The sequence below is a fragment of the Telmatherina bonti genome (assembly GCF_933228915.1).
Source record: "Telmatherina bonti genome assembly, chromosome: 13".
In the NCBI taxonomy this organism is placed as follows: Eukaryota; Metazoa; Chordata; class Actinopteri; order Atheriniformes; family Telmatherinidae; genus Telmatherina; species Telmatherina bonti.
The window spans coordinates 8,104,279-8,128,523 of NC_136611.1; the positions used below are offsets into that span (position 1 = coordinate 8,104,279).

General features: G+C 39.2%; 1 protein-coding gene across 4 annotated transcripts in view; it reads left to right on the top strand.

Moving 5' to 3' along the window:
* LOC306764263 (calcium/calmodulin-dependent protein kinase type II subunit gamma-like) overlaps window positions 1-24,245 on the top strand; it is an 87,117-nt gene that overhangs the window by 47,050 nt on the left and 15,822 nt on the right. For 2 of the 4 annotated variants that reach the window (XM_079251355.1, XM_079251357.1), the window contains exons 13-16: window positions 10,634-10,671; window positions 15,447-15,515; window positions 20,324-20,368; window positions 23,817-23,865. In XM_079251355.1, the coding sequence (XP_079107481.1) occupies window positions 10,634-10,671; window positions 15,447-15,515; window positions 20,324-20,368; window positions 23,817-23,865 (201 nt within the window). Of the gene's footprint in view, window positions 1-10,633; window positions 10,672-13,050; window positions 13,084-15,446; window positions 15,516-20,323; window positions 20,369-23,816; window positions 23,866-24,245 lie in introns of all 4 variants that reach the window. The other 2 variants (XM_079251358.1, XM_079251356.1) reach the window with 2 other exon arrangements.

Genomic DNA, 24,245 nt, shown 5'->3' on the forward strand with positions numbered 1-24,245 from the left:
AAAGTTGGGGAACACTGAACTTGATCTGAAAGCTGTTAAACTGTTTGTGTTTTCTGTCTTTGTATGTGAAGTAATACTCTTGTCAATTAGGATTATTAGATCTATGCTATTATATAAGCGAGGCAGCACTACAGCCGGGCCACAGCTGCCCCCACCTCCCTCTACAAACCTTCACAAATTAATTTTCTTAAGTTAGGAATCACTGTTTTCCTCCTAATTTGTTATATGGACAAATACAGTAGCAATGAACATGACTTAATGAGGTATTTTCAGCTGTGTTGTGGTCAGTGAAATGAGAACCCTTTGAGAGTAATGAAGGTGTTTTTACCGGCTCACCAGATGAGTTTTTACAGACTTGAAAATGCCAGCAGGCCTTGAGGAAGCTCATTTGTGGTGCGAGTGGCTGAAACTGAGGGTTGGAAATAAAATATTGTTTGAAAGCTCCCTGATAAGTGGCAAACTTCCTTTTAATTAAACCATAAACGACTGCGTTTCTGTTCATGTACTATATGTGTGTATAATGTATTTGCGTGTGTGAGAAGACGAGCATGCTGCTTCAGTAAACGACTCACTGTCAGTGATGTGACTCTGTAAGTTGTGCACTTGGAAATCAAGTGAAGATGAACTTAACAACCCCTCAGCTAAGTCCTGCGTTCAAACACACACACACACACACACACACACACACACATACAGACCCAAGTGTGTGTCATTGCTTTCTTGCCACTCTAATACTTTTCTACATCTTTTTCCTCTTGTTATGAAGTGGTACTTTATTATAAGTGCAAATCCATCAATTGAATGAGTCAGAGAAGATGAAGAACTGGTGAATTAAGAATAAGATGTGAGCATTTAGTGTGACAAATCTCAATATTACTGCTTTTTGTAGTTGATTGTTGTATTTTCAGCTCACATCATGAATCCTGTCATCTACAGATGAGTGTAGCTTTAACAATGATAGTTGTGTTAACATTCGCTGACATGATTGTTGCTGTTTAGAGGTTAAAAAAAAGCTAAATTAAGGTATTCTTTTAGATTGTAAATCATCAATGGCAAAGACATTCTGCTATTTATAATATATCATACCTCCCACTCCTAATTGATAATGGCTGTTACTAAGGTTGGCAATCACTCCAAGCTAACAGATACTAACATCGGCTAAATTATGCATCATTACCATCATTATCATCATCTCAACATGCTGTAGAAATGCAAGCTCCTACAGTCTCAAATGAAAAGTTAAGTTTTTCTCTCTGACAGTTTTGTGTCTTAACCTTTTTGTCAAATCAGTGGATTCATACATGATGGATTGGTCCAATAGTGTCAGTGGTGTGTGTGTATAGAGAGAATGCACGTCATGTCTGCTAAGATGCCGTGGTACTTGGGTCATACCTGGAAAAAACAGGTCTAAAATGGATTAGAGCTGCAGTAAAAGCAACTGCACTTGCAGGTTTACAAAGAACTGAGTTGGTTTTCTTTGGACAAAAGTAAAGATGGAAGAGTTAAATGGTTTGCTGTAATAAAGATACAACAGAATCCAGGCTTGGAAAGCTGGATTTGCAGGATATTTTGCATGTGTCATTTAATATCAGTATAGCTGCAAGGTTTCAATAGTATTCTACGGTGGCCCTGAAGTGCAAACCACAACAACAAAACAAAAAACACAAACTAAACAAAAAAACAAACAACAAATTTAAAAAAACAGCAACAAATTGAAAATGACAACAATTAAAAAATGCACAATGACAAATTAAAAAACATGACAAATTTAATTAACCCTACAAAAAAATCTGAAATAACACAACAAATTAAAAAAAAAAAAAAAAAACACAAAAAAATGATAAAACACAATGACAAATAAAAAACGACAACAAACTTAGAAAAAGCACAACTACATTAACGTACCGGAAGAGGTAGGTACCAGCGGGCAACAGGAGAAATCACTGATTGGACGATGGTGCCAGACGGCTTTTGAACCGGAAGTTGTTGTACTTTTGTACCTCGTCCAGTTCGGAGTAGAGGAAAGGCTGAAGTACTGAATTCATTGTGTTAAATACTACAGAAGTGTTGGAAGTAGTTTTAGTGTGCTGATTGAGACACATTTTGTGTAAAGTGTGTAATAATCAAAATATTCTTGGATAGCAGCAGCTATGTTTGGGCTCCGGGTTACGTTCATGTTTTGAAAACTGCGCTACATACACGACAACTTCAGGTTCAAAAGTCGTCTGGCGCCATCGTCCAATCAGTGGTTTTTCCTGTTGCCCGCTGGTACCTACCTCTTCCGGTATGTTAATGTAGTTTTGCTTTTTCTAAGTTTGTTGTCGTTTTTTATTTGTCATTGTGTTTTATCATTTTTTTGTGTTTTTTTTTTTTTTTTTAATTTGTTGTGTTTTTTAGAATTTTTTTGTAGCGTTAATTAAATTTGTCGTGTTTTTTAATTTGTCATTGTGTATTTTTTAAATTTTGTTATTTTCAATTTGTTGCTGTTTTTTAATTTTGTGTTGCGCTTTTTGTTTTGTAATCGTGGTTTGCACTTCAGGGCCACCGTAGTACTCCCCAAAATTGTCTTAAAAAAAAAAAAATCACATTTGGTTTATATACTTTATTAGAAAAGTATGAAGATAGTTTGTACAAGTCTGTCTGTGTACAACCAGAACATTGATTTGGGTCCTCCAAAGTTGATCTCACGTTGGACTATGACCAGACATGAGTTCTCAATGGGACGATGACACAGTTGCATTCCCTCTATACAAATAAATCCCTCTCCTTTTCACTAATGAACCCTGTTTGTCTCCAACTCTTTGTTACTCACCCTTTCTTTCATTTACCCTCCCTATCCATTTACCTCCTCCTGACTGACTTACGCTCTTCACATCACCTCCTCTGAGAAGCACTCCACCCCTTCCCCATCTTTTATCTTTTTGTCTCTTTCCCCTTGTCCTTGATTTGTAACTCTTTCTCTTCATGTGTGACTGGGTATTGGACTCTTTAACAGTTGGCAGCAGGCAGACCACCGCTCCAGCCTCTGTGACTGCGGCCGCGGCAGCAGTGGCCGCAGCCGCCGGCACCACCGCAGGGCTGGTGGAACAAGGTAGCACGGTGGCTCGCCCAGGGCATGCCACCCCTCTCAACCTGCCCCTTTCTCTGTCCCTGCCTCTTTTGGTCTTTAAACTTATCCTCTACTCTGATACTCCTGTCTCCCTGTGTTTCCTGCTGTCCCTCCTTCCTCCCTGAGCATGGGAGTTCAGAGCATGATGGCTGACCACACTGCTAACATCATCTCTCATCAACTCATCAGCTGCAACATTAGCTATGTTTTCATCCGGCTGCTTAGTCTCAGCACTTAGTTTCCAGTTAAACTGCATTCATGCAAGTAAACATGTTTAATGTTTAAACATACCATTAAGAAAGCAAAGAGTTTTCCAGTGTTATTTTAGATGAGAGTATTTTTATCCAAATTATGCTTAAAATAGTAAAAAATAGTTTGTGTTGAAGAATAATAATTTACCAACAAGACAACACTGATTTCAAACCCACACCTTCCTGCCACACTTTTTCCTTAGTTTCCTTTTATTTTGTTTAATTATTATTAAGATACGTGATTGAATATGTCACATTAAATTATAACCAATAAAGGATGGAAGCCCAGCTACTGCGCTCATTCTTCCACAACACATCTGTCACCTTCTTTGAGATCTGATGTTGTGGCATCAGTACCTATCAGTGCTCCTTCATCCTGTCATCTTCATCCTGTCATCTTCATCTCTAGACACACTCATGGTGCATGGCCTCAGACCAGTCAAGCCGCTGTCCCGTCTTTCTGTTTCTTCTCACTCTTTTCCTTCCATCTCATTCATTTCCCTCCTCCACAGTTTGACCTCATTCTCTGTTCTGTCTTCAGACATTTCCACCATTGTTATGTTTGAATTCACCCGACACTTTTCACCTGTATCACTCTCACTCTCCATGTTTCCATCACAACTTCATATCTGACTGTTTCCTCTCACTCCTCTTTCCCCTTTCTCTTCTTTTCTCTGTCGGACAATGACACTGGAAAGTTCACCCTTGTAACTCGAAGGATGGGGCTGCCTGAGAGCTGTCAGTGAATGCTGCATGGGGCACTGGACTGGTGCATGCGCTGCCTCACAAGGGATTTTTGGTGCATGATGAACACTGCAAATGATGCAAGGCTGGGCTGACTCTCATGAACTTGAAAAGCTTTGAAGCTGTTCTTTTAATGTTGATCTTCTTGCTAAGTTGGTTACTTAGAGTCCTGTGAGCTGAGCTGTCGCCAATATGCTGCATATAGAACCGTATGTACTTTGTACACAGGCAGTTAAAACTGTGCAAGTTAAATATTTTCATTTTGATCAACTACAGTTAAAAAAAAAAAAAAGGTAATCAAGGAAACCAAGAGGTTTCAGACTGATTTCCAATTATACATTTATTCTTTTTTATTCTTTCTGGAACTTTAAGTGGGTCTATTTGTTATTTGAATAAAAGGACAAGGCTATGCAGAACTGAGATATTTACCCAATCTACTTGAATATCACAACCTGATTGCTCTTTGTAAGATTTAACTTTAGTTTACAAGTTTACTGAACTAAACTTTGTCTGTAGGCTTCTCTGCTTAGTCGGGCTATGATATACATAATCCATCTTTATTTGCCAGTAAATGTTTAATGTGCTTAGAAACAGCTTGGTTAATACACGTTTGCACATCGAGTGTAACTCCAGTCAGTTTATTTGTTGCATCAAGCGCAGACGTTTCCAGCGTTCGGACAGTTAAAAGACTCAGAGCTGAACTGAAGCTATGCTGCATTTGCTTTTTTTTTTTTTTTTTTACAGTAGTTAATATAAATGTTTATGGTTTTGTTGAAAAAAATTTATATATATATATAGATATAGATAGATATAGTATATATATATGTGTGTGTGTGTGTGTGTGTGTGTGTGTGTGTGTGTGTGTGTGTGTGTGTGTGTGTGTGTATGTATATATGTATGTATATATATATGTGTATGTGTGTATATATGTGTATGTGTGTATATATATGTATGTGTGTATATGTATGTGTGTATGTATATATGTATGTGTGTATGTATATATGTATGTGTGTATGTATATATGTATGTGTGTATATATATATGTATGTGTATGTATATATATATATGTATATGTATGTATGTATGTATGTATATATATATATATGTATATATATATATATATATATATATATATATATATATATATATATATACATACATACATACATACACACACACACACACACACACACACACACACACACACACACACACACACACACACACACACACACACACACATCAGTCAAAAGTTTGGACACACTTTCCCATTAAATCTAAAAGTGTGTCCAAATTTTTTATGGTACTGTGTGTGTATATATATATATATATATATATATATATATATATATATATATATATATATATATATATATATATATATATATATAATTTTAAAAAAGCAAAATATACTAACATTTTGGGGGCAAGTGTTTTTTTTCTAGCTTCAAGAGGCAGAAAACTTTCTTTTTTAATTTATTCAACCATTATTTAACAAGGAAAAACAATCCCATATAGATTAAGAACTTCTTTAACAGATGAATCCTCGTCCAAAATAGCCAGCAAATGCAAAAGCACAGTTATAACAACATTAATATCTAGGTAGCTTGGTGTACTTGCTAAACTATTAAGCCTTCAGGAATTGATCAAAAGAAGTAAAAAAAAAATTAAGAATTTTGTCCTTTTTTGTGCCCTATATTAAGGTTAACTTGATAAGATTAAGATAAGATTTGTCATTGGGAAGTCATTGCTTTCATGTCTGCTTTCATGTTGAGTATGATGCTACATCACACCTGCTTCTATTTCTAAATTTATTTTAAAGAATTAAAGGCAATAAAGTCAGGGGAACTGATATTTTTAAGACTTTCTATGAAGATGTTTTGATTGACTGTCAGCATGAACGACACCTTCACATCACAGCCTCGCACAGAGTTAATGAGACACAAGCAGTGGCTGTGTCCTTGTTTCTGTGGCCCACTGGGGCTCCACAGTCCCCTCTGAGTCCCCTCAGCTTCCACTAGGCTCCAATCAAATATTTATAGTGGGCTGCCTCCTTATATCAGCCTCACTGGTTTACTGGAGGCCCTGTTCTATTTGCAGATTCATACACACAACTGCAGTCACTGTTTAGTAAAACCCGCGTCGTTGTTGCATAAGAGTAAAGTAAAGGCTGTCTTTTAACGTGTCCTGGCTTTCATAGTTCTTAGTGAAAATTAAAGCTACTTTGTCTGGCTAGCACTGAACCTTCATGTGAACCCCATGCCCATCCTTGCTCCGTTCTTGCAGTGAAGCATCTTGCGTATTTTCAGTGCATACTTAGCCGTGATCATTTCGTTTTTAATCTCTTCTTCCTTTCTCTTCTTGCTTCATGTGTAATTTGTGCCAAGGTAAGGAGCGCCCCTTGCTTCTACACCTTCGAGTTTGAAATAACCAACTTCTGATTTTTCAGGTTTCCAAAGAGAGTTCAAGGCTGTGCCTGGAATTTAAAACCACCTTTGAGTTGCACGTTTGACAAAATGATGATGTTTGAAAAGCACAGTGTAATAACCTCATAACTTTCACTCATCCTCTCTTTACTCTTGCTCTCGCGTCATCTCCTCCTTGACCAAGCCATCAGTGAATGTGAAAGAATGGATTTGACACCATTTTGACCCCATTTCTTATCCTCAGTAACAACCAGCCTTTGGAAGGAGACTAAGAAGGAAGAGCACGGGAGTGAAGCATGTGCATTCATGCCACTCTTGCATCCCTCCTGGATTATATAGTGCTTATTTATCACTTTCTATTTCTCCTTTCTTGACTGATGAATATGAAAACTTACTTCAGGCATGAGATATTTAATCACTGACGCAGAAGTGAATGTGGCAGCAATGAGTTGTGCAAACCCAAACTTCCGAGTGTTGTAACTTACTTGAATAATTGCCTCTTTTCAAGTGAAAGTTTAAACATGCTCTTATTGGAATGTGTATTGATCTGGGCTCCCTGAACTGGCTTACTTGTGCCTCAACCTCTGTTCCCCCTTTTAAAACTATTCCCCAGTGGTAATTATCTTAACATTTAAGCTCTTGCTCATAGGATACAGCTGGGTTTGAACATGTTTGGGAATAGAAAATAAAAACTGGGGCTACATATTTAAAGAAGGAAAGGAGGAAAAGGGAAAAGGACAGGAAAAGGCAATACACAAAGAAGAACACATCTGCATCCCAGACTGCCAAAAATAGTGCATTTATGTAACTGGCTGGATGCTGATGTGTTTGAATCTGATTCAATTTAAAAAAATTCACTCAGTCACTTAAAAGTCTCTTCAAGAGCTACATCTGCTTAAGTCAGAAAGAAATGAGACTGATACTTTAACTGGCAGCTCATACATCATTCATTATAATGCAGCAGCTGTACTATAAAACAGATTTTTGTTCAGCTGTAACCTTAGACCATATATGAAAGATGGATGGGGCATCCAGCAGTTAAAAGTGAAGCTTATGCAGAAGTGCATAAAACTGCAGTCCCCCCCCCCCCCCCCCCCTCATCTACTAGGGGCTGCAAAACAGAACAAATCCCCATAGACTCCCATGTTAAAAAGACCAACTTCCCAGCAGAAATAAACATGTTTACAGCCTGGTTCAAAAATCCATTTTCGGTTTAATAGGTCAGGTTTACCTTCATGACAACTGTGGGGGAATGAATTTTTTTCTAACTCGACCATTTAAAAGTAATTTAATCTCGAAATTTAGGGGCGTATCATTTTGATTGACAGGTACCCGATCTCCCACTTCAAGTAAGAAGAACGTAGAACAACCGCGGTTTTTAGCCGGTTAGCAACGTGACTTAGCTTTAGCCCGCTTACCTCCGTTAGCTCGGTTAGCTTTTAGCTGCAGAAAGCTCGGAATTCGCTCGATGTCAATCATCCACCATAATGCTCACAGTCCCCCTCTCAGCTCCACCTCTTTGCCCATATTTGTATTTTCCGGGCGAGACCCCATCCAAGATGGCGATGGTAGGAACCGCCCACCGAGCTTCAATTCAGCTCTTCAGAAACCTATAGGTGCCGTCACAGAGGCTTCGTCCATCTTTTTATATACAGTCTGTGGTTGTAACGTGGATATTTTCAGATGGCATTCAGCAATCCAATATGCAGCTAATTTCTGACCAATGTATAGAAATACCTTTTTTATTACATTAAAACCTGTAAAAGTTCAAATCTTTGCCTGTCTGTAAAGTTGAAAGTGCTCAAAGTTGTTTTTATTAGATATACTTTGCTCTATATGTCATATTTACTCTGGTTTTCGTGCATATCTGCATGTTTTGTCACTTTCAGTGTGATAGTTTGCAGAAGATTTTAGATTGTTTTTCCCTCTTAAATTTCTCCAAATTGGCCTGAAAGTGAGCAAACCCAACTCCACAGCTGAGATTTTGTCTTGGTTCATCACTTAAGATATTTTTGACAAATGTGGGACAGTGTCAGTAAAAAGACTTAGCATATGAATTCATGTTGAGAGGAAACTGAGTAATATGAATAAATCTATACATAAATGTGCACACACAAAGCTGGCACACTGTTTCATCTGCACTTAAACATTTGTAGCATCCTAAGTGATATCTTTGCAGCTCTGTACTTGGGTTACGCGGTTCTCAACTTGCGTCGTTTCGACTTTACGACGTTCATTAAATAAATGTAAATAAAAGAAAATAGAGCAAGTTTTGAAGTTACGAGAGTCCACATAAGCTCTTACGACGCGTGACACGAAGGCTGAGAAGGCGCCTCAGTGCCTATTTTAATTGCCTTACTGTTTTTCTATTAATATGATGTATAATACGTGTATTTAGGTAGTTTCTTAGTGATCAAGGAGGCAATATGGGGTATTCAAGGATAAAAATCCCACTTGCGCTGAATTTCGGTTACGTCACATTGGTTGGACCGGAACTCATTCATAAACCGAGGACCGCCTGTAAAATGGTGGATGGTTCCTGATTGGACAGGTGGAGCTGATCAATCAGGGCAGACCTCGGTGTTTTGTGCGAGAGCAATCTCCTGCAGCTTCAGGATTTCTGCAGATCTGTAAATGTGTTGAGGAACAAAGAAAACTACTAGAAAACTTAATAATTTTGCTGTTGTTATAAGAAACAACTTTAGAAAAGGTTTTTAGAAATATGTGGTCTGAAAATGAAATGTCATGACTCAGATTTCACAAATGTATTTCTTGCTTTGCTACAGAAAATCATTCTCACAGTTAAGCAAAGTGCGCTTTTTAAGTGTTGGAAATATACAGATGATACACAGAACTGTGTATGCCTGAAATGTTTCCTTGAACTTTTGTGCTTTGGACTGTATGACACTGACAAATCTGCAAGTGCATCTTTTATGCCAACTTTAAATGAGTAAAAAGGGAAACTCATCTGCACATCCAGTCACATCACCATCTGGGATGTTCTTCATGTTAATCCACATCTCCTACTGCCTCCACCAGTTTCACAGTTTCTGGCACGTACTTTGGGCCCCTCTGGGTGAACATGTCCATAATATAGTCAGACCACCTTGCAATCCATTTATCAGTGGTGCTGTGATGGTGAAATGCCCTGCAGAGCCTCGTCTTCTGTTATCTGCATGCAGTTTCCACTGTTGTAACGGATTATTAGTTTTATGCTCAACAGGAGACCGAGTGTGCGGCATCGTTCTTCCTCTCCTGAATTCTTCTATCACCCCCTCCCTCATTAGTCCTCATTAGTGAATAGACAGAAAACTAATCCTCCTTAAGGCCTCCTAGAGTTCTCCAAGGCAGGGCTTATTGTTGAGTTTTCATGGCTGCTGTTGTGAGGTTGCCATGTCTGTTGGCTTCCTTGTGACCCTGGAGGGGACTTTGGTGTAAGACTGGACACGATGAATCAAAGTACATTTTTATTTCACTGACAACAACCGTGTTGTGTTAAAGAAAGATAAATCACCATGTTATTACCTGAAAGCAGCTCTAGCTTTTCTTAAAACAGAAGGAAATGATTCACTTGACCTGCTCTGCATCAAGCAGCTCGAGAACAAGGATGCATTTTCTCAGATTTCCAAAAGCATTTTTTTTTTTACAACTATAATGATTTGATCCTACAATATGGCCTAAGGTTTCTCAGTTCAAGCTGCTGAACAAATGCCCAACATACTTTCAAATAAATTTAGTTTTTTTTTCTCCTGTGAAAATTCAGCTTAATTGAAGTGAATCCTGTCTTAGAAAGAAAACCAGATAAAGGCGAGTTGTATGACTAGAAGATGAGTCAGTTACTCATACAGTCAAATATCCTGGAGGTGGCGGGGCTTAAATGCGAGGTGTTAACTTGCCCTTTCTGTTTCTGCCTTAGGCTATCTTCTTAGTGGATCGTTGCTTTCTAAAAAAGATTTACTATAAAGGTCAATAAAGAGTTTTTCCACAGTCAGATAGAAGAAAAACAAAGAGAAGGAACAAAAACACTCTGAAACATTGAGCTATTACTTTTGATTGTTCAGACTTTCTAACTTGTTATTTTTTCCTTGTGTTTGTCACTGCAGCAGCCAAGACCCTGCTCAACAAAAAGGCAGATGTTAAGGTAAGTCTCATTGTCTTCCTCCCTTATTCTACCCCACACCCTTCATTCCTAGTTTTTACTCAGATTTTCAGGGCTATCTTCTGCCTCTTCTATTGATTTTTGATTTATGTGCCCTTTAATTGCTTTTTTCTCATCTGGCTGATCACATTTTTTTTCTTATCAAGCTGCTTTTTCTTCCATCTGTTGATATTTAGACTGATGTGTGTCATTATTGGATTGCACATATAGAAGTTGTGGGTCTAAATAAGGGCTGTCGAATTTGTCCAGTTAGTCATTTTTTATCTATAAAAAGTTATGTTTAGAGATTTGATCCTTAAAAAATCACAGCCCTCATCTGGACACACTTCTATGTTTATATCCAATCCGTATATGGTCTTGGGTTTCCCTTGTATCAGTCTGCACGTTGCTTACTAGCGCTCAAGCTTCAAGTAGTCCATCCCTCTGAAGGCACCCTTTATTTTGATCTGGCATTATTCAGCTCGTTGCTATTTCTCCATTATTAAATGTAGCCATCTGTCGCCCCCTTCATTCATTCTTTCATCACTTCCTTCCCTTATCCCTCCATCTCAGCCTCTTCCTTCTCTTTCAGTGCTTCCTTTTCCTCCTCACCCCATCTGGTCTTTAACCCCACATTCCTGTTCATCCTTTAATGAAGATCTCGCACCATCCCACGCTTGCACAGAAACAAACTGCAGTAACACATCCCACACACAGCTTCCATCCGTGTGTGCAGAGAGCATGCAAGTGTGCGACAAAGCATGGAACATACTGTTCAGCGGCGTGCATCATGTCAGGTTGAGCTTTGTGCACCTGCACATAGGCATGCAGGTGTTTCTGTCTGCGTGTCTATACATCCCATTTGTTAGTCAGATTGAAAAGAATCTGAAAGCGCAAATGGGGGGCATTCCTGTGCTTTTATAAGCGCGGGTGTCAGTGTGTTTGATATGTTCATGTGCAGCAGTGAGTGCGTGTTGGTGACAGTGCGTGTGCATGAGTGCCCCCTCCCCTCCTTCTCCTCCCTGCTCATTCGGTTCAGCAGGGAATGTGACTCCGGTTCCAGGAATAGCTGCCAGTCTGGACCCTGGAAACTCAGACGACAGAAATAGACACTTACTTCCACTTCGGTGCACTCATTGCCTAGCAACAGGCTCCCCACACACTCGCCCCAAACCATTTCTAAAGGCTTCATTTGCTAGCGTCCCTTCTTTCCACTTTTTTGTCCTTTTTCCCTTGTTTCTTCAGTTTTTGCGGCACCTCAGTCTCCTTTCCTCATCTTCTCCTTTTCCTTTTTCTCCTGCTGGTTCATCAATGTATAATGGCACCCAACGCTCTTAAGCTGCAGCACCTGCACAAGCAGGCGGTCTCTGTCCTTTTCTGGCTCTAGATTACCACCACCTTTAGTCTCATGTGCTGCCAGAAACTCCATACTTTGTTCACTACTTCAGACAGAGCTGATATATTAGACATACTGTGTCTATACTGGTTATTTATGAAGGTTGTAGAATGCTTAGACCCTGATCAGCCACAACATTAAAACCAGTGACGGGTATCCTTTTAGAGTGCTCTGTTCTGCTCAAGAACCTCCATTCTGACATTCTTATTTGCCACCTACTTGAACATTTCATTGACCAGTCACTCCCTACTCCTCATATGCCAGTAGCAGCCAAGCAGCTAAACATCATTTAAACTTCACAAAGACTAATCTGGTTGGACCAAATGGCATCTTTAAGAATCCCCATCTACCAACCTAAATGGCCCAAAGGATCCTGGCCACCCTCAGATGTTCTTTATCCAAACTCTTACTGGTCAGATAGTTCAATGTCCATAGGCATCTTTTATCATAGTCATAGTATGGCGGTAATGATGTTATGGTTGATCATTATATGTGTTTAAAATTGGTAAACAAGCAGGTAAACTAGATAAAACAATACAACAGATTAATTTTAAACTGATAATGTAACAAAGCCGGTGTTTACAGAATTCTTTTACATATAAATGCTACTTCTCACAACAAAACAATTTCATTTCTTGGTACTGAGGATATTATGATCTACTTCTTACTCTTGCTTTCTCTTCCTGAATCCTGATAATCTCCATATGAACACCACTGCTGCTCCTTATCTGCTTCCCCTCCCTCCTTTTGCAGTCACCTAATGGTCCGTCTTCAGCTTTTTTCCAAGCTGTGAACATCTTCTTTTCAGAATTTAAACCTGCATTGTCATTGAAGTGTACAACTTTTGGTTTTGGCTGAAGTTCTTTTGTTCTTAATGCAAACATATTCACTTGCTGTCATTGGTTATTTTATGTTCTCCCAACCATTCCTTCTTCCATCATCTGCCCATCCATCAATAAATCCATCCATCAATTACCTGAGGACAGAAACGCAAGTCCAGCTCTACTGTCCAGTACATGGTGAGCATGCTAATTTTGCATTTGCCCAGTCACTCCTTCTTTTGCTCCCACTGTCCATTTCCAAGATCTAGTTTGCTTTATTCATTTTCCTCTTAATTTCATTCTGTTTCAGCTTCAGTAGCTCAATACTTCTTCACTTCGCTGAGTTGTTAATATGACACAGTGGATCCAAATTCATACCACATTTTTAATCAAGCAGCACGTAGTTTGCACATGGACAGTTGTTGAAATGACTCTTTGGTGGACAGGAAGTGAAACACCTTCCCTAACTTGGAAATGACCACAATGCTTCCTCCCCATTTGTTAGGAACACATTTATAAATAAAGGCAGCACTTCTGCTTGCTTAACTCTTCCTTATAACACAAAAATACATTCGTGAAAAATGATCAGCCCATCCTTGTTTTCCAAACAAATCTACCTTTAGTTGGATCAGACATTAAAATTAACAAGACATGTTGGAAAACAAGGGTGGTCTAGTAATATTTTTGGTGACTTTACACATATTTTAAACAAAAGCTGGAGTAAAAGTGTGATTATCTGCCACATCTACCAGCTTGATACAGCTCTTCACAATATTCTGAATCTGAAATAAAACAGCTACTTTTTTTCTTTTTTAAGGATGATAAACCTAATTTAAGTGAACTGAAGAGTATTAACTTCCTACTTTTATGCCTTCTCTTTATACCTTCGCTTGTTCTGGTTCTTCTGGACTTCTTCTGTTCTCCCTATGCACTGTTCTCCTTCCCTACCTTGGAAACCACATGTTGCCTGCGGATTTCTACCCACTTTATCCTTTATGTCACTGATTATAAAGATACGTGATCTTTCCTTAACGTATGACTTCTCTTTTTATCTGCTGACGTATAATTCCTCCCGTAGCAGTTTTGCATTCAATATGACCGTGATCTTCATCATGTTAACTCCTGTTCACAGTTGTATCGAGGTTTCTTCATGGTGCACATGTTGGATGAATATTTGCTGCAGAGTTTCTCGCCCTCAAGCCATTACTCTTACATGGGATGCGTTTCCACTCGCTCCTCAGAGGCAGATGAGTGACAGCTGACAGTGGGATTGGTTGGGAATGTCTGTATGCGGTGTGTGTGAGATGTCTGTATTCAACCTTGCTGTGAACTTACACCAGCTTTTATTTTCATGGCTGCTCTGTGTGTTTATGCTTTTTTTTGCCTCTGTGTGCTGACCTCTCCTCTGCTATCCTCTCCTGAGTAAGCCCAGCAGCTTACAAATTATTCATATTATGTTTTAGCACATGCACCTATTCCTACATAACACGGATCTAACACAAGTAAGATTTTATGAACAGACACAATTACAGTCGCTCTAAATCATCATTTTTCATTAAATCTTGTTCTATCACTTTAAAATCTGCATTTTTAATTCCCTGAGAAATACCTATGATGTGAATTTATTTAAGCCGACGAGCGTAAGTGTTAGGTGGAAATTTCCCACCTCTGTGGCAGATTTCCTTTCCATTCTATTTAAAAAACGATTACACCAATGCAACGCCATCTGAAGGCATCAAATAAACCGTGACTTCTCTTGAACTCACAGAGGTGAGCAGGAATTGTTAAAACGGTATGGAGTCATATGATTAAGATTTATGTAATGGCTGCTGACTTTTAACAGTGACTCACTTTGATGACTCACTTTCACACCCAGAACTCCACCTGACTTTGCTGATTTCCTTTTCCCAACAGATTTACAGATGTAATATGGATTTAATACAAACCTTTTATGATCATTTTAAGCTATAAAGGACTGTCTGCTGTTAACTGTGTGGTCTTTAAAAGCCTGTTTCATTAAGGCGCTTCGTTATGGCCAAAAGGCACAGTTGAAATGTTGCTATTTGTAATCCCAGGCAGGAGACGTCATCAGTGACCGTGTGATGATGTCACACACTGATGTCCCTCACTTCACCTCTCACAACAACAGATCAGTCTTAAGATTAATGTTCAGGATAAACCTTTTGTCACTGCTGCCCGCCACACTGAGGACTCCACAATGAATCCGTTATCCAGCTATTTCTTTTTTTATCTTGCTGTGCTTGTGAGGTCATTCACTCATGGATTTAATTATTTTTCTTCTTTTGGTCTTTTTTTTTTTTTTTTTGTTAAATTAAAGGGCTACAGATAAATTAATATGCTTAAATATTCATTTAAATAATAATAAAGAAAAAGTCTTAATTAACCTGTCATCCCACAAGCATCAAGGTAAAACCCTGAAAGTTGTTTTTAAAATAAAACACACACATACGCACTGCATGGATACACTCTTGTTGTTTTTAACACTCTTGTTGTGTCTCCTCCCTTTTCTTTCCTTTCCTTTCCTCTCCTTTCCTGCACAGCCCCAGACAAACAGCACCAAAAACAGCATAGTCACCAGCCCCAAAGGAAACATCCCTTCACCTGCGCTGGTATTTACCTCCTAACCCCTCCTCACCTGTGTTTACGTCTCCATCTGTCCTCCCATCACCTATACCTCCCTAAAACCCCCCCGTCTTCACCCCCTTACACTCCCCTATCGTTTCACCTGTGTTTGTTTTCACCTCTCTGTCTGTCTGTCTGTCGGTTGAGGTTGGTCTTCACCAAGCCGCTGCCATGGCCACAGCGGTTGGTTAGGTCTTCAACCAGCAGGTGGTGTCAGGAAGCGTTTCCCCATGACAGGTGGGGATGCTATGTGACGTACACCCAGGTAGAGGTTTGTGCTTCTGTGACATTTTTGCGCTGTCAGTGCAAGTTTGCCAAAGAGGTTCAGAAGCCGAGCGCCTGACGGGACTGTCAGTGCAATTTACCCCCTTCTTCCTGTAAAGAAATGTCTCCCCGCTGCGTGAGCGCAGACTCCAAAGGTCTGCGGATTCCAGCCAAATAGCATGCCGGTTCATTCCACAACGTCCACTTTTGTTTACGGTTTACAGATCTGTGAAACTGACTCTGTTGAGTTGCAATAAAAACCTAGAGAAAAATCTAGTAATGTTCGCTGGATTTTTTACTTTCTATCAGCTCTCTTGGGGAGATTAATGCTCGTTTCAGACTCTTCATCTATGTGGGCACATTGTATGACATGGCATTTATAATTACATTTACTGATGCAACCATTACCATTATTTTTAATTATTTGTGCCCATTATCATGTTTTGCCTGTTGCAATTATATAAGATAGCAACAGATATTTACCAAATAAGGAAACTGAGATATAAAAAAATGTTTTTAGGGTTTTAAATGCCTTGCTTTGAAACAGACATTGATTTAACCCATGCTAGTTTTGTGCAGAAATGAAGCCCTATTCAGAACCGCCTTAGTACCTAAAGGTAGGCTAAACTTAAGAAAGCTGTTTTATTGTGCTGAAAGTTGGTGCTTGACAAGTGTAATGTTTTGATATTTACCTCTCTTTCATGTGTCAACTTGAAAACTGTGAAATGTTTTTCTAGCAGAGTGGATCTAACTGTATAAGAAAGAGCGCTGTCTGCAGCACATGTAGCTCAGTGCATGTTTGGTGAGTTGCTGTTTAGTATTTTGCATGAAAGATAACAAACAATATCTCAATCATTTTCAGTTTTGAAGCAACTCTGTCATAAAGTGCTTCTGGTATATTCTAATTATTTCCTCATTGGCTGGAAAAATCCATTATCAGCCAGACTGTGATAGTAATAATATAAATTCTTCTTAATCTATTAGTTCACCAGTGAAAATAGCACAGATGAAATTGCCTCTGTGATTCATGATCGGCGTCGTGATGTTGAGGATAAACAGACTTAGATTCAAAACAAATGTGGCATAAAGCTGCATCAGTCAGTAATTTGTTAAATTACAGCTGGGAGCGATGTGTTTTTAGCAAGTCTCATTTCCTTTTTGTCATTTAATTTGTTTTATTTTTCAGAAAACATAATGTTTCCTTCTTTTTATAGATTTTTTTTTTTTAAAGGAAAGTATAAATCTGCTAATAAGCACATCACATGTATTCCAGCTGTATTTGCAAGTATGTACGACCGTAATAACTCTCACAACATCCCCCTGTCCTACATTATTCAGTCAGAATAGCTCAATATGTAGAGTTGATGTTAGGAAATCACATCTGTATCCAAATGCAGGTTAGTTCTGCATTTGTTTAATCTGCGCCTCCATGAAAGCTTGTGTTTCTGCGGTTTACTTCCATCACCAAATAGAAATCTGTGTTCCCCACAGCAGTTGCTGTCAGAAAAAAAACCCTTTGTGGTTGTAAGTAATGATTAGTACAGCTACCACAAAAGAAAGCATGTATTTAAGCCTTTGTAATGTGAAAGTAACTAAAGCTGTATTTGGAAGCCTGTTTTCTTGATTTGTAGATGTAATCTGTGTTTAAAAGCACAGCATAACGTTGCTGCTGTTACAAACCAAGCACAATCTTTTACTTTCTCATGGATTTTCTATTTTTTATCAAGCCAAACATCAAAGACTCATGGAAAAATGTTTGTTCTCTAAAAAGAAATAAAAGAAAGATGTAAAGTAAACCACATCTATCCTGCTGAGAGGAGCTCAGATGTATGTATTTTTAACTGGCAGAGTGGTTGCAAAAGTTGGTAAGAATTTCAGTAAGGTTCACATACTTACACTTCTGCCCTCTATATCTTACCATTTTTATACTAGAGGCTACGCTTTATCATAAATCACTGGACTGAGTTCCAGATGCCACGCTTATGCGACACAGCTGAGCAAGGATGTAATAAAAATCCATAATAAATATCTTCTGGGCTGCCGGACACTAAGATGGGAAAAAAACATGTGCCTCTCATGATAATCTTTTTTTTCTTTTTCTTTTTTTTGTTTGTTTTGCAAGCAGGCTTGTAATCCTAACTTTAAAGCTCTGCTTATTACAGGAGTATGCAAGATTGGTTGTTAAGAGCTGCAGTTCTGCAAGTTTTAGATGTTTAACTGCTCCAACGCACTTTATTCAATTGAAATGGACCCAGCTGCTTGTCAAGATCTGCTCAGTTATTGATTTGAGTTGGGTTTGTTGAAACAGAAACATCTAAAACTTGCAGGGCTGCAGCTCTCAGGGCCTAAACATGCCCACCCCTGGCTTAGTACATGTACAGAGATTCTCTTACATTAACATGAGTCTTCAGGGTCTTTGTAGGAATGTGGACTCAAGCACGTTGTAGAGGAGGCTTTTTTCTGATCCTTGAAGAGAATTGAGAGTGGGAGGGCGACTGTGATCTCTATTCCTTTGCCAGGGACTTGAACTAGTTAATGTGTAGTCATTTGGTACATTAAGTTGTTCTGTGTGAGCATGTAGGGGCGGACCTTCGCATGACCTTAATCCTCTGACCTGGAAGTGCTGAAAGAACGTACAAATGTACACATTATTGAATAAATTCAATCTGATTGCGTGCTCTCTTTCTGTGAAATGATTCCACTTAAATTTGTTAATAGAGCGTCCTCGAAAGAGCAGCAGTGTTAATGTGAGGTCAGCTGAGATGTGTAACGATCAAACTCTTCCCCCCTCTGTCTGATGAGATGATGCCATCAGCGTTCGCCCCCTTCTAATCTGCAAATTTCCAGGTACTTTGTTCTCATCATCATCTCCCAAGTTGCCATTCGTGCCTGTTGTCCTTGGAGATAGTTGCCTTGACAACACCGCTATCATCAGCAAGAGAGACAGCTGATTGGTCATCAGAGAGGTGTCACTTCCTGAGTGCTGCAGAGGATATTGAGGGTGCTGATGGGTTCTGATTTACTGTACATCAAATGACGGTTCTCAGAAGACTGGACAGCTGTAAAAAGGAGGGATATGTGACCCGGCAGAGTCAACAGGAATCAGCCTGCTGTAACGAGTGGGGTGTGGGAGGGGGGGGGGCTTTGTAGAGTTTAAGCCACAAAGATCAGATACGAGTTTGACAATGAAGTTATTAATTGTTAAACAAAGATAGTAGCAGAAATTGTAACACATGATGCATGAAGGAAAAAAAAAATTAGTTTTTGCCTCTAAATGGAAATGAAAGCTTAGCTGGAGCTTTATAATGTTTAGACGGCCTTAGAAGCTTAAAAACAAGAACAACTTTATGTCTTTGTGTTGGTGAAAGATCTGTGTGTCCACAGTCCTGACAAACAACAGCCTTTCCTGTCAGAATTTTATTTAGATCTAAAATCTAAAGTGATGCTGGCTTCTGCCCGGCAGTGATCGTGTCTTCTGCTGAGCTGAGTGTGAATGAACAGAATGACCCGTTTTCAGCTCGAGGGTATCGCAGTCTTGTTGCAGAGTGCACCAGCGCCTTGCAAGACGTCAAGGCTCTTGTTTATCTGTCACACAGCACACTTCATGCATAATGTATGCGCTGGCTGATTTACTTCATGTGTTTAGCCCTTTGATTTTGATACAATTCACATGATTCAGTGCAACTGTGCATCATTTAGGACAAGGGGGGGTGGCGCTCAGAATTATGCATGCACAGCTGGCTGGTCCAAAAATAGCGTTCTTATACAGCAAGAAGTCAGGATAAGTTAAGGTTAAAAAAAGTCACAGTTTTAAGTGCATCTTTATGCAGTCTCATGCCTTAGGCTGTGTCTTTGAGTGTGCCCTTGCTTTATTCATGTTTTGGGGAGATGCATGTGTTTTCATCACAGGGGATCCTACTAAGATTAGGTTAAGGCAGTGTTTCTCACTTCCGGTCCTCAGACCCCGCCCTGCCTGTTTTAGACATGATCCTCCAACAAAGCACCTGAGTCAGATTATCAAACTTCCTCATCAAGTTCTTTGCAGCCCTTTTATTTCATTCAGGTGTGTTAAAGTAGGGTTTGCTATAAAACATGCAGGGCAGGGGGGCCTGAGGACTGGAATTGAGAAACACTGAAACGATCAGACTTAAGTAGGTAGGGGTTACAGTTTGGGTTAATATAATTACCTCTGAAGTCATGGCAGCATTCCTGTGTGTGAGAGAGATGTTCCGTGACGTGCAAACACTTTGCTTAGCTTGTCAGTGCTGTCTCTGCTCTTTGTGTGTGTGTGGAGAACACAACTGACTCCAAATTACAGTTTTCAGCTCATCCTCCCACTATGACACTGTCTGAGGGTTCTGCCCCCTCATATCTACCAAGCACTTTCTCGCCATCCAACATACACGTTTCTCTTTTCTTTTTTTTAAAAATTTGGTTCATTTCTGCCGACATTTGTGTCAAAATCTGCTCTTTTCACCCTTCTCTTTCTTGCTTTTTCCCATATTCTTCCAACTCCCTCCTCTTACTTCAGGAACCTCAGACAACTGTCATCCATAATCCGGTGGACGGGACAAAGGTATACCCATTCCCCCGACCTGACCCACTCTTCATCCTTCTTTGTCATTCTCCTCCATCCTTACTTCTCTTTTCCTTTGATCCTCCTTTTCAAACATGCATCTGTGTGAATGCACCCCTGCATATGTGTGCTTTCATAGGTTTTAAAGCCGGAAGATAAATGTTGCAGGATTTAAAGGGGACTACATTTGGGTTTGTTTGCAAATGTTTTGTTTCATTAAAGTGGAATTGCTAATCACATCTTTTATACCACATTACAAGTCATCTCTGCAGGTACATTTATTAATACGTTGGAGGGTCTAAAGCAGCGAAAGCAAATAAGGCAATAATAATGTAATGTTAAAAACTATCAAGGCGCTGATGTTGTCAGCCATGTCAAACATTGAGTTTGTTACCGGAGTTATTTTGAGCAAAACTCACTTTTTAGATTTTGCTTCCAAGAAGTCTTTTAAAGCAGTCTGCAACTATATGTTTTCAGACTTTCTGCAGGTCTTTCAAAGTGTTTTTTCTGGACATTCTCTGCTGCTGTAATTATTTTAAGGTCAGTTTTTGTACCGTAGCATTTTCAGCTACCTCAGCTACGAAATGAATAATTTTAGCATAAAAGACTCCAAACTCATTTGATGAAGCAGCGTTGTTATCGACAGAAGACTAAGCAAAGAACCAGTTTTAACACTTAAATCGCAGCTGGCCGCAGAGCCACGGGATTTGTTCTAATTTCTTAAATTGTGTTTATAAAAAAATGCTACAAATAACAGTTTAACTGATAAACAACCAAGATTTAGACTTAAAATGTGCTTTGACTTTTTCTTTAACCTGAGTTGAACACAATGTTTTTTATTTATTTTTATTTTGCAAATTGCATTGTTTTTGTGTGTGTAGAACAGGGAAACTTGACATGATCATTTAATTGTCATACTCATAGATTAGTAAAACCATAACACCAATCATTCATTCATTTATTCATTTTACAAACCTCTTAGTCCAATAATATCATTTTTTACTGTGCAATTTCAATATAAACTGCTTACTAACCTTTGACCCTCAAAATTGGGTACAAACCCACCTTAGTTGATTAAGGCAAAGTTGCACATCTTTGATTAACTTGACATAAAACTATTATTGATAATCAGCAAAAATCTGATTATGTGACACAGAACTACAAACTGCTACAGGCATTTCATGTGAAATTATGTCCTTCATTTTGACATGGGGCACAGTAGGTATATTTATATATGAACTAAAATTTCAGACTCAAAAGTCCATAAAATGACAAACTGCTCAGGTCTTACAATGACAATAATAATTTAATTTTATGATACCATGAGTCTTGTTATAAATTTATAAAAAGTTTCTTCTCAGAGCATTTATAATGTGAGCACATTATTCTGCAAAAATGACAGGCAGGCGCTGGTCTAGCGAGGGACTTTCAACAGGCCACGGTGAGGAATAATAACCATGTCAGTCTCAGATTAAGGATTTTGTAAACTGTGACACATGAGACTATTACAGCCCCTGGTGGGAATCAGTCATGTGATTCCTGTCTTGTTTTTACTAATGGCAATGATGATTATGGATTTTTAGCTGCAAGCTGTAACAAGATTGTTTTTAAATCTGAGTTTCCTTGTTAGAGAGCTGTGATGTACTAAAAAGATGCTCCTACATATAGTTGTGTATTTTTTTTTTACCCTCCTTTAGCCCCTTAAAGTAGTCGACCCAGTGAGTGAGAATATGTCCAGTGTGTATTTAGAGGTTGTGCATGAACTTGCATGACTTTGAAGTGAAATCCTGTCCTCAACAGCTTGACTAAACTGTCTGGTTTTACCAACGGATTTACTGAGTTGTGGGAACAATACAGTTTTATTCCAACCCCCCCCCCCCCCCCCCCCCCCCCCAAAAAAAAAAAACCCTCTGCTTAGTCTTCAAATGAAGATACTAAAGACCTTTCAGATATTTTTTATTGTTTATATCACATAAGATGTAACTCGTAGTCATAATCACTTAGTTTGGTTTTTTGTTTTTTATTAGAATTTAAATATTTCAGAAATGTATATGTGCGTTCCAGAGTGTGTATGCATACACATCAATATGCATGGATACAGACACATGTGCCACAGTTGCACGCCTGCATCTAAGCACAGGTTACAAAAAGTTTTCACTTTCTGTGGACAAAACGGAACAAAAAAGCAAAACATCGACAAAAAAATGCTCTCAGATACACTTATCCACATTAACCTTTATAAGAGGAGATGGTGGGAAAGTTTACATTAATTCTCAGGTTTCCTCAATTTTAATTTTTTTTTTACAAACCAAATAAACTGAGTTTAGTTTGTCTGCACAGCTGAGAGTAAATCTGAGCTTTATGAGGAGTCTTTGTATAGAAACAACAAGAATGAACGTTTTAAAGCGTTTATTTAAACAGATGCACAACAACACTTTGCCAGTTTCCGTTGCTTAAGGAGAGATCTGACAGGCGGTTGTAGAAACACATCAGTTACTTTTTCTATGCCCCTCTTGCCACTAATACACATCAACTACTTTATGCTTTAATCCAAAGAGCCAGCAGGTTTCTCATTCCTCTGATGATATTTCTAATAGTTGAAGAACTCGCTTTGGTTCCCTTAACGCTCACTGGCAGCTTTTTTTCTCCTCACTCTTTCTTCCTTTCCTCAGGTCACCAGCTGCTCTTTAGGAGGCAATGAAACCACTTTTGTGCTTTGTGCTCATGTTGCTGTTGGTGCACGTGTGCAACTCTAATGAGGTCACAGAGTCTCTCAACACCCTTGCTCATGCAGGGGAATTTAGACCCATTTAATCTGCTAATTGGAAATCAGAAACTCCTCTGGCAAAAGCATGTCAAGAGGAAGACAGACAGACAGACAGACAGACGTGCAGCCGAATAGATCTGAACTATCTGAGGCTCTGCTCAGGATGACAACCGATCACCCTGCAAGAATCGCTTCAGCCTGCTTCCATCTTTCAGATGGAGCGTGCCCAATTTAGGATCTGTCAGTTTTGCCGAGAGACGGGAGCTGCTCTTCGTTGGAGCATTGTCATGTGTTCACATGGTGTGATGCACATGCTGGGGCTGAAGCAGAGGAAGCTTCGCCCTGATTAGACTAAAAGAGATTTCAGGCAGTGGGTAAATAGTCAAACACTGCTGATTAAAGACATTGAGCTTTGATGGCATGGGTTTAACTTAGTATTTGCCAAGTTTATGACTAACACTCTAGCAGTACTGAGCATCTTCTGTTTGTGAGTTGATCCCACATCTTGATGAGATCCAGGTTGTCTGTTTTAAGATAAGATAATGCCCCCTGCTGGTTTGTCTTTCACCAGTGGTTATCAGGCGTCTCTACCCTTGATGTGATGTGCGTCTTCATGTATATCCAACAGACGTTTGCTCCGTCTACTCACACACAAACTGATTGTCCATTTCTGTTCTCCAGGAATCATCAGACAGCAGCAACACCACCGTAGAGGACGAAGATGTGAAAGGTATGACTGTCAAGATGCAGAATATGTTTAAACGGTACAAAAGTGGGTTCTTTTTACTTCTTGTGGAAGAAGATAATACGTCAGAGATCTTGACAAGTATTGAATTATCACTTCACACTTCAGTGAAGTTGTTTCTGCAGCCGACTTGTGTAACTGCGAAACACTTCATAGAAATCACATGAGGCAGACAAGGATGTTTTAGCGCTGCAGAGGCTTTAAAAACAAGTGTTGTGCCATCGACTGGCAGGAACTCGAGGGATTTGGAGGTTTGGTTGGTTGCTTTTCTGAAGGGCTTGTTTCGGCTTTGTAGCGGTAGATCCTGACCGGTTGAGTCTGCATTCTTCAGACAGTAGAAGCTGATTTTTGTTACAGAACCTGGA